The 17,240-nt window shown below is 39.6% G+C and overlaps 1 protein-coding gene across 1 annotated transcript; it reads left to right on the plus strand.

Moving 5' to 3' along the window:
• The first annotated feature begins 1,483 nt into the window (after positions 1-1,483).
• On the plus strand, positions 1,484-7,122 carry LOC127368631 (potassium voltage-gated channel subfamily F member 1-like). The gene has a single exon (XM_051409622.1). The coding sequence runs from the start codon at positions 1,682-1,684 to the stop codon at positions 3,179-3,181; it is 1,500 nt and encodes a 499-aa protein (XP_051265582.1). The 5' UTR covers positions 1,484-1,681; the 3' UTR covers positions 3,182-7,122.
• Positions 7,123-17,240: the final 10,118 nt, after the last annotated feature.

The following is a 17,240-nucleotide window of genomic DNA, read 5'->3' on the forward strand; positions in this document are numbered from 1 at the left end:
GACAAACAACAAGGCAAACTCCTGCTGAGATCCTGTCAGTCTGTCTGCCAATCAATAATTCAGCGTGGGCTACTGCAGAACTGCTCAGTTCAACTCAAGAGTGCAAATTTATATTTGAAAGTAGCCAAAGAAAACAGATTTGTGTAAATCTCCCACTGATGACATTTGCACCTTTAATTCCCAAACATCACCATGACTTGACATCCCTAAACCACCGTATGATGTAGCTTTTACTGTCGGAACTTTATGGTAATTTGTTATTTTTGTCACGCTTTTAATGTCTAATACTAAATTCTATTTCCAAGTTTCTGACAAACATGATACATGAGCTGCAAGTTAAGTGGAAAAAATACACTGTGAGACATAAGAACAAATAATAGGCCTCATTAATGAAACAATAATCCAAGAAAAACACTGATTCTTTTCCTTCTGGGTTATTTGGTGATAGCTAATAATACATTCAAAATGGATGATAGATAATGCGTCTAGGTTGGGATATTGGAAAACATTTTACAGACTGTTGTTCTAAAAAAAAAAAGAAAGAAGGATAATTTAATTGCTGGTGTGATGCCTTCTGTTAATCGATGACCTTTAACTGGTTGTTGATTCTTCCAGCTGCCATCAGAAAGCCAGCGGAGTGCGTGTGTCTGATTTCCCTGTTTGCTACTTCACAATTCATTACATGCCGCTGAGATTTATGATGTGCTGCGCCTGGCTGCACTGCGCTGCGTCAAAACAACCACAGACAGACAGAGCGCCGCCGGAAACAGCAGACAGCTTTAAAAATAAAAGCATTGTAATGTCTGTGGCTGTGATACTTTATATTGTTACTTAAAATGACGGATTCACAGGGCCTGAAATATATCTCATTAGTCATTTTTAAAAACATATCATGTTCTTTATTTAGATAAGTTAGCCAGTATTTTTCAATGAGCCTACAAATATTTTTTCCCTTTTGATACAAATAATTTCAATGCTATTCATTTATTATGATATTTAAATTATTATTTAGTTTGTCTTATTAAGTTTGTTTGTATTTGTACAGTTGTTTTCCTGCTTTTTTGCCTCACATAAAGACCTTTGACTACTGTAAAACTCAAGCAATTCAGTTCTTAAGTTTGTTCTTCAGTTTTTTATCTACATTAATTCATCACAAGGTTGGTGAGGCAGGTGTGTTAGTGTGTGAGCAGCAGAGTGAATGAAAACGACTGGAATAAATGTTACAAAAGAAAGGTTGGCAGTGCGTGTGGTATTAACAGAGGTCAGACATTAAGTGTTTTTTTTTTTAACTGCTGGATAATATTGAGCTACGAAAAACTGGCTCAATTTGCATTAACAGCGTGTTTGGTGGCAAAAACAAACTTGATCAGAAAGAGTTTTGTTTTGAAAGTTATGCCCGGAAGTCCTGTGGTTTGATCGTGGCGTACTTGACATTACGCGCACTTCAACGCCAACTTTCTCAGAGCGCACAGGCGCACTGTTCACTGCCAAACACGGCTGTGTTGAAGACTTGACGCTGCAGTCACCTCTGAGCAAACATTTATTATTTTCTTCAACTAAAACGCAGAGATTAGAAAATTTAGGAGGTTTTACGCACAGCGCCAGAGCTTATGGTGACTTGCGTTTACTACAGTACACACTTTTGTAATTTTTTTTGTGTTGCGGACTTGTTGTCAACACAATGTGGGGGATCCAAAGGACGCGGTATGCAGACTGCAATGGCTCTGAAGCCAGTGAAGAGACAGAGATTGTAGTTAACATAGGCGGAGTGAAACAGGTGTTATACGAGGACGTGTTGAATCGCTTCCCGGACACCCGGCTGGCAGAACTGGTGGACTGTTCACTTAAATCTTCTGAAGAAATATCTTTACTATGTGACGACTACGACCCTGACACTGGAGAATTTTATTTTGACAGAGACCCCGAAGCATTTAAGTGTATAATTGAACTGTACTATTATGGAGAGATTCACATGAAACGAGGCATTTGTCCAATTTGTTTCATGAAGGAGATGGAGTTCTGGAAAATCGGCTCTGATTTTTTGGATGACTGTTGTAAATGCCACCTGAAGGAGGTAGAGGATGAACTTGCAGAGATTGCAGAGAAAGTGAGAACTATCCTGGTGGACCGGGAGGGAGATCCGTCTGCAGAAGGCTGGCAGCGCTTTCAGATGTGCCTCTGGAGGCTGATGGAGAAGCCGGAGTCCTCGATGCCTGCGCACATAATCGCTATAGTTTCTTTCATCTTCATCCTCGTCTCCTCCGTGGTGATGTGTGTCGGGACCATCCCCGACCTGCAGGTGGAGGACGCGGAGGGTAACCTCTCGGAGCACCCAACTCTGGAGGTCATCGAGACGATGTGCATCCTCTGGTTCACTGTTGAATACCTCCTGCGTCTGATCTCCTCTCCAAATAAAATCAAATTCGTCCTGTCTTTCATGAACATCATCGACTTCATGGCGATAATGCCCTTCTTCGTGGTGCTGATTCTGACCTCCTTCGGCGCAGGAATGATGGAGCTGGCTAACGTGCAGCAAGCGGTGCAGGCTTTACGCATAATGCGCATTGCGCGCATTTTCAAGCTGGCACGGCATTCCTCTGGTCTCCAGACCCTCACATCTGCCCTGAAGAGCAGCTTCAAAGAGCTCGGACTTCTCCTCATGTATATGGGCGTGGGGGTCTTCCTTTTCTCCGCATTGGGCTACACCATGGAGCAGAGCCACCCGGACACCTTGTTCACCAGCATCCCGCAGTCGTTCTGGTGGGCTGTGATCACCATGACCACGGTGGGCTATGGAGACGTCTACCCCAAGACCACTTTAGGTCGGTGCAACGCGGCCATCAGCTTTCTGTGCGGGGTGATCGCCATAGCGCTGCCTATACACCCTATCATCAACAATTTTGTCCTGTTCTACAACAAGCAACAGGTGCTGGAGACTGCGGCCAAGCATGAGATTGAACTGATGGCGCTGCGCTCCGGCGACGGCGAACAAGAGGCTGCACCCGGCGCCCATAAACATGTTTGCGGTGCAGGGGTCTGGGACAACGCCATGCGCTCCTGTCACAGCGACACATACATCCCCTTACTGAAGGATCCCAGGGGAGGGGCGGGGATCCAGACCCCCAGCATGGACACAAGCTTTGAGAGCACAGCGGAGGCCACTGAATATTTCATCTCATGAACACTGAAGACATCGCATCATTTGAAAACTGCAAAAAAGAAAAAAAAAAGAAAAGAAAAGATAAACAACAACAACAAAAAAAAATCAAATGAATTATTCATTTTTGACTTATTCAAACACCCGTTCAATTCAGGGTCAATGGAGACATGCTTGTAAATAGCCTTGTAAAAATAATAGGGCCGCAGTAATGCTCTCCAAGGACCTTAAATGCATTTGAGGAATTGTGCCTATTATAGGGACATGTGTGTGAGATATTGACTTGATGAGCTGTGCCTTTGCGCAGTAACTCCCTGTAGGCTGAGGGGTTCTGTTTGAACAGCCAGTACACTGATTCCCCCATGTAGGCTTCTTATATAACACCCCCATTCTCAATCCTCACACTCATACTGTAGACTGCACTGTAGCTTCTTTCTCTGAGCAGAAATATGTATCAAAATGGATGTTTGTTTTTTTTAAATAACAAAGACTGGTAGCTCCTCCAGGAGGAGAAGATAAATAATAGGGTAATTAATAGTGTACAGGCATCACAACAAAACTAGATAGGTACTTATAGTGCCATACATTTCCCAGTGAGACATTAAAGGTACACAAGAGAACAGTGATGGTTTTGGAAGAGACTATAAAAGCAACATATGATCAAGGCTGTGCAACTCTGGTTCTGCCTATGATCTTCTTGGCATCAGTGTAAATTTGTGTACTTGACACTGTATGATTGTGAGGTAATATGTCAGATATAAAACTCCTCTACGGTGCAGGAATGTTAAAAGCGGTGACTGCGATCAGATAGGATCATGTAACCGACACCAGGACCTCTGAAGCTTCCTTGGCTGCAGGACATGTTCCTATAATGGGTTTAAATTTTGCAGCAGCCGTCACCACTCTGCCTCCTCCCTGGAGGCTTGGTGGAATAACTTGAACACCAAGTTATGGGACGAGGAGGAAGGAGCAACAGGCTGGAGGTTAAACAAATATAATCCCAGTGGTTAAGTTACTAAACTTATAAAAAAAACATGTGTTTTAGACTGCAGGTTAGTTAACCTGAAAATCTGAGTGGAAGGAAAGGAACTGTGATTAAAGTATGAATAAAAAATATAAATAATAAGGAGTTTTTTTTTTTAATTCATCACGCATTATCATGCTAGCAGGTTATCAACATAAACAGAAGGTGTAAGAGTATTATTAGGGCAGTGCCTGCTTCTGTCTTAATGCATTACTGCTCTCATTTGGTGAAACTGATGAAAGGACGATATATTTTTTCCACTCTAAATTGGCTTAATGGGCTCTGTATTTAAAGGTTGCATTTTCACAGTTTGAAAGGTCTCAACTCCTACACCATTAGTCTGATTGACATGGAACTTGCTGCACGAATGGAACAATCCTCGGAAACTATTAGTTTGCACAATAGGGAAGCTATAATTAAAAACTGACATATTTAATTCAAATGTCATTTCTCAGATGTCATTTTTTTTGCATCCTGGAGGAATGATTTATGTCAAGATTGTGTTCTTGTGCCCAGTCTTATTTTGTGATTTTATGAAATGAGCATAATGTCTTGACACACATTACTAAAACTGGGCAAATAAATAAGAAGAGCAGGGCATTAATAGCAGCAGGTGTAGCCTGAAAATGATATGGTGCAGTTGAAAACGGTCAGATATATTTGCCCTCAGCTCTAATGTGGATTCAACTGTGTAACTGAATCTACTTCTGTTTTTTCCCTCATTAGCCGAAAATGGTTCCCAACCTTTTGTTTCTGACATTCCTCCACAGAACTCAACTTCAGACATCACCAGTCAAATGCGTCAAATGGAAGGTTCCTGTTGGTCGGTTCTGGCCAATCATATTGTGCCAAGTTCTAAACTTCTTTTAAATTAGAAAATATTTTATTATTAGGATGCTAACTACTACTAATAATAACAACACATTTTGTTAATTATTATCAGGCAGCAACTGGAGGGGATGGGGAAAGATGCAGCAGGGAGATAATTCCAGGGAGGGACACCTAAATGTCCACATAGTGTTAACTGTAACTGTAACCTTTGCTCCAACCTCAGTTTTTGGTACAAAACATTTTAACATTTTGAAAACCGTAACAGACAAACACATTATTAACACACATATATAAACACAATTTTTTATGCTGGACTTAAAAAATTCAGATTTTACATTGGTTTGGGTATCTTTAAAAAACAAAAAACACTGTTTGGCCTGAATTAAAGGCAAAAATGTAAAAATTGAAGTACTGTGATCATTACATCACCAACAAATGTTAATGGATTGAAGAAGGATGATACATCTTACTGCTGCCGTACTGACGTGGTGTCTGCATCAATCACTGGGACAAGATGTCAGTTTGTTTGATTAGTAAGAGGGCACTGATCCAGTATTAGATTCCTCTTCAGTAATGTTTTCGACTGAGCTCTAGTCTTAGTTATGCAGCCTGAGAGAAAGATCATGGAGGAGGTCAGGCAGGACTGCAGGTTGTCCACCCACTCGTGTCCTAGACTGGACTCGGCTATCTCTCCTGGCCAGCAGCAGATTCACACATGTCAAAGCCTGGAGAAAGGCCTTTGTACACACTGACAGGTGGAGCTGGAATGTCAAAGGCGAGCATTGTGTAATGGAACAATGTTCCTCCAGCAGATGCACATGCAAATACACATACACCTTCACGTTCACGTTCAAATTTAGATTTACAAGCACACACACACACTGGCCTATACAAACATTCCCCCTCCTCTTCGCCGCCTACCCACAAGTGTGTACACAAATAATTGCGTGCACACATACACAAGCTGCTACACCCCTATACCCACAGCCATGTGTGATCCACTCTACAGTAACCTGCCGTGATCTGCTGGCTAATCACCAATTTTTACACCCACATGTTGGTCATCTGTGGCATTCAGTGGGTGTTTAAGAAAAGAGGTATTCCTGAGCATTTATTTAAAAATTGTGCTCATTACCCTTGACATAAATAGTCAATTTTTTTGTGAGAATTTCCAGCTAGCTATGGTTGTTGTTACTAAATCAACACATTTGTTCTGGGTGTTCACTGACTCATTCGACTTTGAAGAGAAAGTTGCCTATGCGTGTGTATGTGCAACACAGATTTTTCTAAAAATGCTCTAAACAGACGGAAAGGATCACAATCTGCGTAGGTGTTTGCTTGGGGAAAGTTTTTCGAATTCTTTAGCTGACAGTTAAATTACTTTCCTGTTTTATTTCTAAGATGCTGACATTTCATTCCACAGCTAAGCCAACATGCAGTGAGGGTGGAGAAGAATAATTAACAAGGCAAAGTCTATGTAGCAATGCAATGTTTGCTTCAATACCATAGTGCTGTGTGTGCACTTCCATATTTTATAATGTATTAAATCATGGATCATGCTTGTAGGATAAATAAATGCAGTATGACATTCTGCCTGAACCCTCAGATAGTAGATTGCACACTATCGTACAACCAATGCGTTTGAGTGTGTTTTAATCAAAGGGATTCCTGAATCTCACGTGTCCCCTCCAGCTGACTTACAGCTCTGATTGTTTTCTGGCGACATAATGGCGTATTGGTATCAAGTTACACACAACCATTTTGATGACAGCACAAGATCCCGCTCCCCTCTGCCTGTTCCCGTCTCCCTCGACCTTTAGGACAGGGATCTTATTCAACTCAGATCTCTTGTCTAAAAATAGGGAAATCCCTGTTTGGCACGCTGTATATAAACGGTACAGACAAATGGAAGTTCAAGACAAACTCAGGCTAATTGAGTTGTGCATGTGTGTCCCTAAACAGCTGTTTCTTTGTTGTTGTTTCATGAATGTGTCTCAACTGTAAAAAAGTGGTTGTGATATAAAATGATTGCTGTCCAGTTTCCTTTCCAATCTAAATGTCCATAGTGTCTGAGAGTATATCTTTAACTATTAAAGTCCATTAAAAAATGTTTTACTTCTTGTTCCTACAGTTATATGTTTGAGCGTCACTGTGCAGAATGATGTATGTGCAGAGTTTGACCCTAGAAGGATGTTTTCAAATGAATCTGTGGAAGTCCTCTGTTTGATTTTTTTTTTGGGGGGCTCATAGCATTATTTGTGACATCACAAATAATTTGGAAGTCGACCCTGGTCTAGTATGCAACTTGAAGCCACCAGTGCAAATACACTGAGAATGGACTTTACACTGTAGGAGTGAAGGAGTAAGCGTGTGTCCAGCAGGAACATTATATTTTATGTCATATTTAATTTGGTAGAAGGAGCAGATATCTTTTTAATTTCAATGTGAAAATTATTATTATTATTCTTTTTTCATTGAAAAAACATATCAAACACACATTATTGATCCAAGCAACATGTCTTAATACTAGTCTGACGAGGATCTTTAAGGAAAGTTGTAGACCGAGACATTAGATATAGTGCGAAGATATCAGACTACAAGTATGTTAAAAATAGGGTAAAAGTTAAGAAAGAAAGACAGAAGAAAAAAAAAACAACGACAGAAAAGAGGCATTCAAACATCATGGATAAGATATTGCACTCAAGACCACACTAAAAGACATAATGGTGATGATGTTTGAATGCCTCTAAAAGCAGATAATGTCTGCTCTCAAATGGTACAAATGGGATATTTTAACGGATTCATATCCTGCAGAAGATGGTCAAACACATTTGAATAGGAATGTGTGTGTATAATGCCATGGCTTAACAGCCCAGCCCTCCAAGCACTATCTCTGTTTGAGAGATATTTTCAGCTGCAGGAGAGGGAAAAGGGAAAACATGCTCCTGGAGCATTATTGTGTGTCAAATGAGTTTCATTTTTTCAACAGGAATGTTTAAAACACTGCGTAGGCGCACCCTGGGGCACTTTGATTCAGGCAGAGAGCTGCATAAAATTGCATGACAATAATTACATAGATTAAATATGACCTTCTACAAAATAGCAGAATAGGATGATGCACTTAAGCCACTCAACCCGTCTGCAAAAGTTATTTCCATATCTTCTTTTTCCCCTAACCTTATCACTTCTTCCAATTCTTTTATCTTGATGAAAGTTCTTTTGCAAAATCATCACGTCTGCCCTTGTGGGTTTACAAGAACACAGATCAGAAATAGCTGGGAAAATGTATAAAAAAACAATACTCTTTAATTTGAAAAATCCCACAGCTTGTGCCAGATCAATGTATTGTTTCAGATGCATTACTAAATGGTCTTGCAGCTGACTATGCCAAAGCCTTTCAATATGTCCATGGAAAGTGTTAAACGATTAAATCAATACAGTCGTGCTCCTGCAACCTAAATACTGACCGGCGAAGATGAAATGCAGCCTTCTGCTATTTGCTAGTACATTACCCTGGACTTATAAAAAAGGAAAAGGAAAATATAACTGCAGATGCAATATGAGAAAAGTGATTTGTCTGGAAAATAGCTCTCACTGGTGAGCCAGTTTCTTTTTCATCAGAGGGACTAATAGAGACACGGTCTGATGCAAAGCTTTTGCTCCAGCAGAGAAGTGAATAAGGGTTTGCAAACACTAAGTTTCTGCCATGAACACAACAGCGGGAGAATACTGAGTTATAGTTATGGGTGTACTGATACTGTGTGTGTGAGAACTCACCATTTAATATAAATCAGCAATGAGCATAGTAGATTGCAGTAGTAGTTTATTACCTTTTATCTTTTCAAATAATGAAAACAAATATTTAGGCTGAGGCTCCTGAGCGCAAAATTAAACCGTGATTGATGTTTCCCCAGTTTCCAGAAAAAAACATTAGCTTGAGAATATAAAAGAGAAAGCGTGTATCAGGAGTTCCACACTGCCTCTAGTCTGACCATAAGCTCAGTATCTTGAGATTTTGCAGGCGAGTTATAGCCTCATTTTTTTCAGGTTGTTATCTGAGGGTTTTATTAGTGTCTTTTATGTGAAATAGAGACTGGGTGATTCTGAGCCATCGCAGTTTAATGCTGAGCCTCAAGGAGGTGATGTGGCCTTAACTCACTAAAAACATCTGTGATGGCTCCTACTCAATACGCTTACTGAAACACCTGCCCTCAGCCAGCCCTCTGCTGCTCTAAGAACAAGCCAAGTATCTGTGTATAGAGGAGGCTTAGGGGAATTGCCTGCATTAGATCTTCTCTTCTGGTAAATACCTGTCTGATTATATTTATCTTTTATGCAGCGAAGGGGAGCAAAATGTGTATAAACTCATTATATTAGTTTAGTCTCATTATACAATATTATAATATATGGAAGCATTAGTCATTGATTACCCTGCACAGTGGACCTGAGTACATCAAGCAATTCAGATGTTTGCTATATTATAGCTCATTGCTTGTTAATAGGTTTGTTCTGTTCCTTTTAATTGTATTATTTTGAAACTCAGCTATTCTACAGTGCTTATAAAAGTATTGTGTTATCTTACAAAATTGGATGAAAGGGAATTTAATGTGGCTTTTTTGACACTGATCAACAGAGAAAGACCCATTAAAGGCGAAAACAGTGTTTCTTTGTATTCATGGTGTAAGTTCTGCTACAATAATGATTGACTCACCTTCTAGTTTCTGATGTATTTATAGTTGCCAGTTTATTTGGTACACTCAGAAAAAAGTGTCCAGGTCCAGTGCGTAACATTTAGGAGGATCTATTGCCAGTAATAGAATATAATATTTATAGGTATTTTTTTATTTATTTATTGGTGTATAAGTTCCTTTAAGTGAGAACCATCGTGTTTTCATTACCCTAGAATGAGACCTTTTTATCTAGGTAGTGGGTCCTCCTCCATGTTGAACTGCCATGTTTCTACAGTAGCCCAGAACAAACAAACCGAACACTTGCTCTAGATACAGCCTCTTGCATTAATCGGGAGGTTGAAACTGATACTCAGTAGTTGGTTGGTTGTTGATTTGTACTGTAGAGTAGAATACAGTTGTGGTATAAGCATGGCCTGTGAAGTTTACAGATATAACTTCATATATGGTCATTGAAGAATCACTGCCAAAAAAATAATTTGCCACTGAAATGTTAAAGGCTCATTGTGCAGCATGTGGGAGAAACTACCATAGAGCACCATAGAGGCAGTGTTTGGTTTGGATCCGCTCCCTCTGTAGATAAAAACAGCTCAAAACAAAAACACTATGTCTTCAGGCGATTATACACTAATGAAAACCTACCTATATTATATGGTGAAGAACAACTGGGCACAGTGACTTCTTCACAAAGATGCTGCACAGAAGAGCTGAGTGGATGGATAAATGGTGGTTTGTCAATGAACAGTTACCCTATGTGACTCCCTAAATTGTAAGTTTTCCGTTTCTGTATGGGTACAGGTTCAAGCAATGAGATACAGCATGGTAATTAGTCAGCTTTTGATAGGAACTTTGGCTAGAGCCAGGTTAGCTGCTGCTCCCCCTGCTGACACTATTTATGCTAAGATAGGCTAATAACCTCCTTGCTCCAGCTCTGTACTTCATAGAAATACCTGGGTCTTATTGGTCTTAGCATTTAATTCTCACAAAACCTTTGAAATGTTCCACTGAAGATGAAAGTGAAATTCAAAATAGAAAAAATGACGAATTCAGCTAGTAGTGAAGGTCACAAGTGTGAGGCAGCAATATCCCCGTCAGGCTTTGTTCAAACCAACTTCACTGAGTAAAATCCCTTCTTTACATTCCACTGTTCGTCTTTCAGGCTGACGAGTCCCCCAGTGTAAAGAGAACACTCATTCAGCAAATATGAATATGTAGATTTAAAATCCCGGTGTATGTTTTCATGTTATAGTCTGCAATGTATTGTGTTGTGTTGTTTGAACTGGCATTTAGCAGCGGTACAACGTGTTTCGTATAGTACTGCTTTACACATGCTGACTGCTTTGATCAGCCCTCCGCAGTCTGAAATAACAACCCTCACATTTCACCCAGGCACACAGTCTCCAGATGAACTTGGGCTTAGAAAGCTGTGTCCACTGACAGCTTCAAATAACTCGTTCAAAGCCAAAGCCTGTTAAAGCCGCCTTCGTTTGTTTAAAAATCTATCCATCCATCGCATGGCTTTTCTAGCAAATGAATTTAATCAGAAGGTTATAAACAGCACACATGAAAGAAATAAACGTCTCTCCTGTGTACCACTGCCTGCATAATGAAGAAGCTAGGACTAGGTCTGCTTATGTCTAGTACAAGTTGTTTTTTTCTTCCCTCTCAGTCACTTCATGCCATTCACTGACTGTCCCCACTTCAAAAATGGCTTACAAAAGGCAAATTTCACTGTATCCGCCATGTCTAGTAGACTTGTGTCACTTCTGCTGATAAATGCATGGACCATCTAATTAAGGAAATTGGCCTAGAGAGACCAAAGCCGTAGTGATTGATCTGACCTGTTCGCTGATGCTCTTGCCACTGCTGATTATCTCATCCACAGACAATGATGTTTTATGGAGTGGAACATCCTCGTCCCATAGTGGCTTGCTGCAATCGTTACAATTAATTTAGGGCTGCAGGACATCACAACAATATTTAGTGAAGGTGTCATCAGACTTATACCACCTCTGGGACCTGAGGTTTATGTCTGTCACAGGATTACTGAAACATGCATCTTCCACATGTCAAGTTGTGGCAGCTTTGCGTTATTTTATTGTACATCCTTGGGTCTCTGCCCCTGGCTAATGTGAAAGTTTCATTCAAAAATGCAATATCCATCTTATGAAAAATGTAACAGCCACACCCAGAAGACTGATTGCTGCTATTAAAGTAAAACTCACTTTTGAGCTCTATATCGAGGCTGTTGCTTTCAAAACAGCAACACATAAGAGATGTGATATGTGTGCTGAAAAACATTTTTAAAAGGAAGATATTTATTTAGAAAAGCTGGAGTAACACCAGTTAAATACTGACAAATGCAGATTTCCTGTTTTTTTTTTTTTAGATATTGGGAGTTTTTTTGAGTTTCTTTTGGTGAATACAGTTATTTGCTTTCTTGCAGACAGTTAGATGAGGAGGCCACTTTCATGTCTCTGCATTAGTTAGTTGAATAGTTGTAGTAGTTTGGAAAGGTAACAGCACCTCCAAAGGTTCCAGGCAACCAGTGGAGACTTGCACAACTGCCTGTGAAATTGTTATTATACATTTTAGTTTTTGTAACAAATGATATATAGCTTTAATAAGTGAGCTTTAGAAGTGCTGGCAGGCAGTTTTTGTTACCTTTGAACAGAGCAGGCAGAGCATCTGTTTGCCCCTGTTTTTAGTCTTTGTGCTTAGCTGGGCTATAGCCTTATATTTATCATACAGACATGAATGTATATCTTCTCATCTAACTCTCCTCCAGATAATGAATCCCAAAATGTTGAACTATTCATTTAAGAATGAAGCTAGAGCTTTTTTTTGTGATTAAATTAAATGAGATACAACATGCTTCTTAGTGAGCCCCAGAGGTGCTGGCATGAATATTTTTAAACATTGAGAAGAGCCAGACTCGCTGTTTCCCATTCTTTATGCTAAGCTAGGCTAATTGGTTCTAGCTCCATAATTAATGCACAGATATTCCTGAATAATTTATATTATAAACTAAAACAGAGATCTTTACAGGGTTTTCTTGCTACTATATCTCAGTTCATCCTCACAAACAGTTGGCTTTTGGTTTTGGTGTGCTGCCCCCAAAATTGTCCCCATCTGACCACCCCTATGAAACATTTCTGGGGGAGCCGCGCTCATCAGCGACACATGATCTCCCCCTCAGAAGCCTTGACTTTGTTTCTCCATCCTGTGAACAAGTGTCAGCATGGCTCCGCACCAACCGCCCCAACAACAGGTGAAAGGTCTGTTATAGGCACTGCATAAAGCCTCTCTGGACAGATGGAGCCAGATGATAATCCATTTGAGCTCACTGCGAAAGAACGTCAGTGAGCCGACATAAAAACTTATGGCAAGGGATGTGAGGAGTCATTAAGGAGATTTAGACATCAGTGATGAAATGTTGTGTCCTTGTCTTTTGTGCTCGGAGGTAATTAAACTCCCTCAGCACCGTTTGTCCCCTGCGTGGGTCACTGTGGGTGATTACAGATGGATGCCAATGTGGAGATCAATCTGCCATCCCTGGAAAGAAAAAAGGAATTATGATGAGTATCTACAAGAAAGATTTTTTCCTCCTTCAGAAGCCTCAGATCAAGGCTGTACACGGTGCATCACTGCAGCGGAATATTTACATAGTAATTAAAGAGAGTGGATGTGTGCAGTCAGATGAGAATGGCGGAAGTTTGGGGGAGGAGTTAAAGACCTGTCAGTATTTTTTTTTTTTTAAGGACGCTTATAGCATGTCAGTGCAAGATTAGAGCTGTTGTTTCCTTGGTAATGAAAAACACAGATGTGTCTATCTGCATGTGGATCTCCATGATGTTTGGTGTGAAAATGAGACTTTTGAAAGAAGAAACAATAAAATGTTTCTCTATGCAAATGAAAAGGTCAATTCATAAGCAGGGTGCGAAGTAAAGGGGAGCCAGAGAAAGCTTGGCTCCTCTTAATAAGACATGAGCTGAGGGGTCTTTATAATAATATATATAATGTGGTATTTTTGCCACGTGTTACATAAAAAATAGGGTATTATTGATGTATGTTTGTAATATATGTGTGTCATTAACTGATTATTATGTATCAGATATGCTGACATAAAGCAAGTAGAAAAGTGAGCTCCCTAAAAAGGTCCCGATTAGGACTCCTTCAGTGTTCATCGTTTAGGAGTTCTTGTTTTTTTTATTTGTTTCACTGATAATTTAAGATCCAGACATTCCAGAGGTTTTTACCAGGAGACAAAATGATCTGCAAACCAGAGCAGGTGAATAAAACCAGCAGCAACACTGAAATGAACAGTTTCACATTAAAAATCTGACTGTTTGTCAGACAAATGACTTCCCGGAGGTCCTGCTGGCTGAGCTACTGCTGACGTCACCTCAACTTTTCTCTCTGATAACTTAAGATCTGGACGTCCAATGACTAAAATCATTCATAAATAAAATGTATTATTATAATTATAGGGTTAAACAACCAAGCTCTAAAGTGCATGTTAGTACACAGCTCAACAAAATATATAACATAGGTCTAGTTTTTGTAGACATTTGAATGTGGAAATTTTACATATTATAGCTCTAATCCCACATTGGCCACAAAAAACATATTTTAATGGTAGTGATATCTATCCATAGGGATAGTTTTGGTATGATTAGAGCCTGACTTCTGCCTAATTTGCATTATTAATGTGAATCTACGAATTAACTATTGTAGTTATGACATACAGTAAATGTAGTGGACAGTAGGAGAATACATAAATAAACCACTACCAATTAAGAAATATGTATTTTGTAATTTGGTGAACCAGCCCTTTAAACAGAAATCTGAGACTTGTCTGTCCTCTTTGCCTGTGGTATACTCATGCTGAATTTCCAGCCTTTCATCTACAGTCTTATCAGGTTTTCTTTCTGTCTGAGGCCAAAAAACAAGCATCTGGCTGAGAAAATAGAGCAACATCCATAAACTGATGCTTCATCTCCTGTCTTTATATGCGTCATCACTGGTGTTTTGTGTCCTTATCCTGTTTCCATTAAGTTTGTGTTCCTGTCATCTTGATCATTTTGATCTCCTTCACAATTTCTCCCATTTCTGTCTGCATCATTACATGTGGATGGAGATTTTAATGGATAAATATCTGATTCTTTCTTCAAAGGTTAATGTGTTTTTTTTGTTTGTTTTGTTTTTTGTTTTTGTGTGGTCACTATGTGTACGTCTGGGGGATATCGAGGAAGCCTCCATCAAAAAATTTATTCCCGCAATGAAATCGCCCCAGATTTGTGGCAGGGTGTTAAACGCGGCGTCCATCTAGGAAGAGCCTCCTAATAGCCCATTTCCCTGGAGAGCACATGAGGCCATTTACAACAACCAATCATACAGTCGCGGGAAGCGGCCTCAGTTCTCTTTGCCAATAATGAGATAATGCACAAAGGCAACAGCACATTCCTCTCCCCATGTTTATATTGTCAAGTAAAGCGATGATTTATGAGCAGGGGAACAAGATTAATAAAATGCACGGATTATGATGAATGAAGCCGCAGGTTAATGCATGGGATCATGCTATTTTTTCCCCCTCACCACCTTCAAACACTTATGATAAAATTGATAAAACATGCTGGATGAGGGCTGCAATGCATGCTGGTCCTGAACATGCACAAGTTTTAGGCATAAACAAAACGCTGTCAACCTTGTGTAAAAAGCGTGGGAGGGTTGATAACTGTTGTTAAGTGCTTGCATGGTAATGGCCTCAAGCTCCTGGAGGCAGCCACGGTGTGACTCCTCTCACCCACCTTCAGGTAAGCTTTTAATGACTCTAACACGATGAGTTTTCTTATTTCCACCTGAGCTCAAACACACAAAACGAAAGAAGGTGAGGGTGACCTGCGAAATATCAAGGTTGAAGTGGTTGATGTGTCTCTTAATGAATGTGTGTCTTGTTAGAGGTGACTCTTCATCTTGGGATTTTCTTTCTTTGTGATTAATTGTACTGTAGGCTGTAATCTTTGGTTCGATCGTCCTGCACTAAAATGGAGACAGTTAAAGAATGAATTGTAAAACCTGCTGAGTAAAAATGTTTTACTCTCATTTTAAGCGATGAAAGAAATATTCAGATCCTTAAGCCATGTATAATACTACAATCGGAAATCAGTATTACAATTCTTGCTTTTAAAAATAGTTTGACATTCTGGGAAATACCCTTTCTGGAGGAGAATTGGATAATTAGATTGAAACCTTTTTCACATTTGTTTATTAAATAAGGCCACAGCTAGAAGCCACTACATTAGCATGAATACTGGAAATGGGCAAACACAGGTAACAACATTTCCCCACAGGCACGCCTAACACTCACTAATGCTAATCAACAAAACATTGCACAAAAAGTGTAAAAACGCCAGTTTGGTGTTTTGTGGTGGGTTATGTGGGGGACTATTTCTTTGCTGGGAGCAGTTGCAAGGCAACCAGCGGAGATGTTACAGGATGTTACAGCCAAGAAAAAGTCTGGTGAATTGAAATAGATAATGTGTTAATTAGTGCGCTTTAGGGGTGCTACATGGATTTTGTTACCTTTGAAACATCCAGATGAGCTGTTTCCCTGTTTTTGGTCTTTAAGCTAAGCTATGCTAACTGACTGCTGACTGAAGCCTTATATTTTAAGTACAGGTATGAGAGTAGTACTGATTTTGCATATGTCTGCTTCACATTTGACTTTGAAGTATTACCAGAAAAATGTTCTTAATTATAATCGCAATGCCCCTTTTATGAGTGTTATTATACATATGTTGATTAATTAATTACAGAAGGACAAATATTACAGATGCTTCCTCCTCCATGAGGTTGAAAACCATCTTCTATATTGTTGGTTAATTTATTCTATAACAACTTATAACAACTTATAATATATTAAGGTCTTTCAAATGTAAAAAATTCTTAATTCTTAAAATTCTTTTTTATTTAACAAGTAGTGGTTAAGTAAAAGTTGTGGATTGACAATTTCATAAAAAATCTTAAGAAAGGGAACAAAATTGAATTATTATGAAAAACTACACCTCAAATGAAGCATGAAACAAAAAATAATATAAAGCAAATACTGAACTGAGTTTTCTGTTAGTTGATTATGATAACAATTTCAAAGTAATTAGTGTTCCATTATGTGCTAATGAGCAGCTATCACAGACAATCATGTCTCCATTACTACAACACCGACTCAGAAGGACCACAGTAATTTTCAAGTGCGTGAAAACCTTGGCTGTGGCCTTTAAGATTCCAGTGTAAGTCACTCATCATTAGCTGACAGTATGGCGGCGAGCCAGAGTTCAGGCTCCATTCCTCCATACTGATCAGGAGTGGGAGGCCTCATCCTCATTTATCCAAGGAACGCTCTGCCCACCGTGAGACACTTACAAACATCAGAACCTGGAGGGTTTGCAGGAGCAGATGGAGATTAAATGTCGTGCCCAAAGAGAAGCACCAGTTGTTAATGTAGAGGAGAGTGCCTTTGTTCACTTTCCCCAGAACAGAT

This window comes from Dicentrarchus labrax, unplaced genomic scaffold (assembly GCF_905237075.1).
Source record: "Dicentrarchus labrax unplaced genomic scaffold, dlabrax2021, whole genome shotgun sequence".
Lineage (NCBI taxonomy): Eukaryota > Metazoa > Chordata > Actinopteri > Moronidae > Dicentrarchus > Dicentrarchus labrax.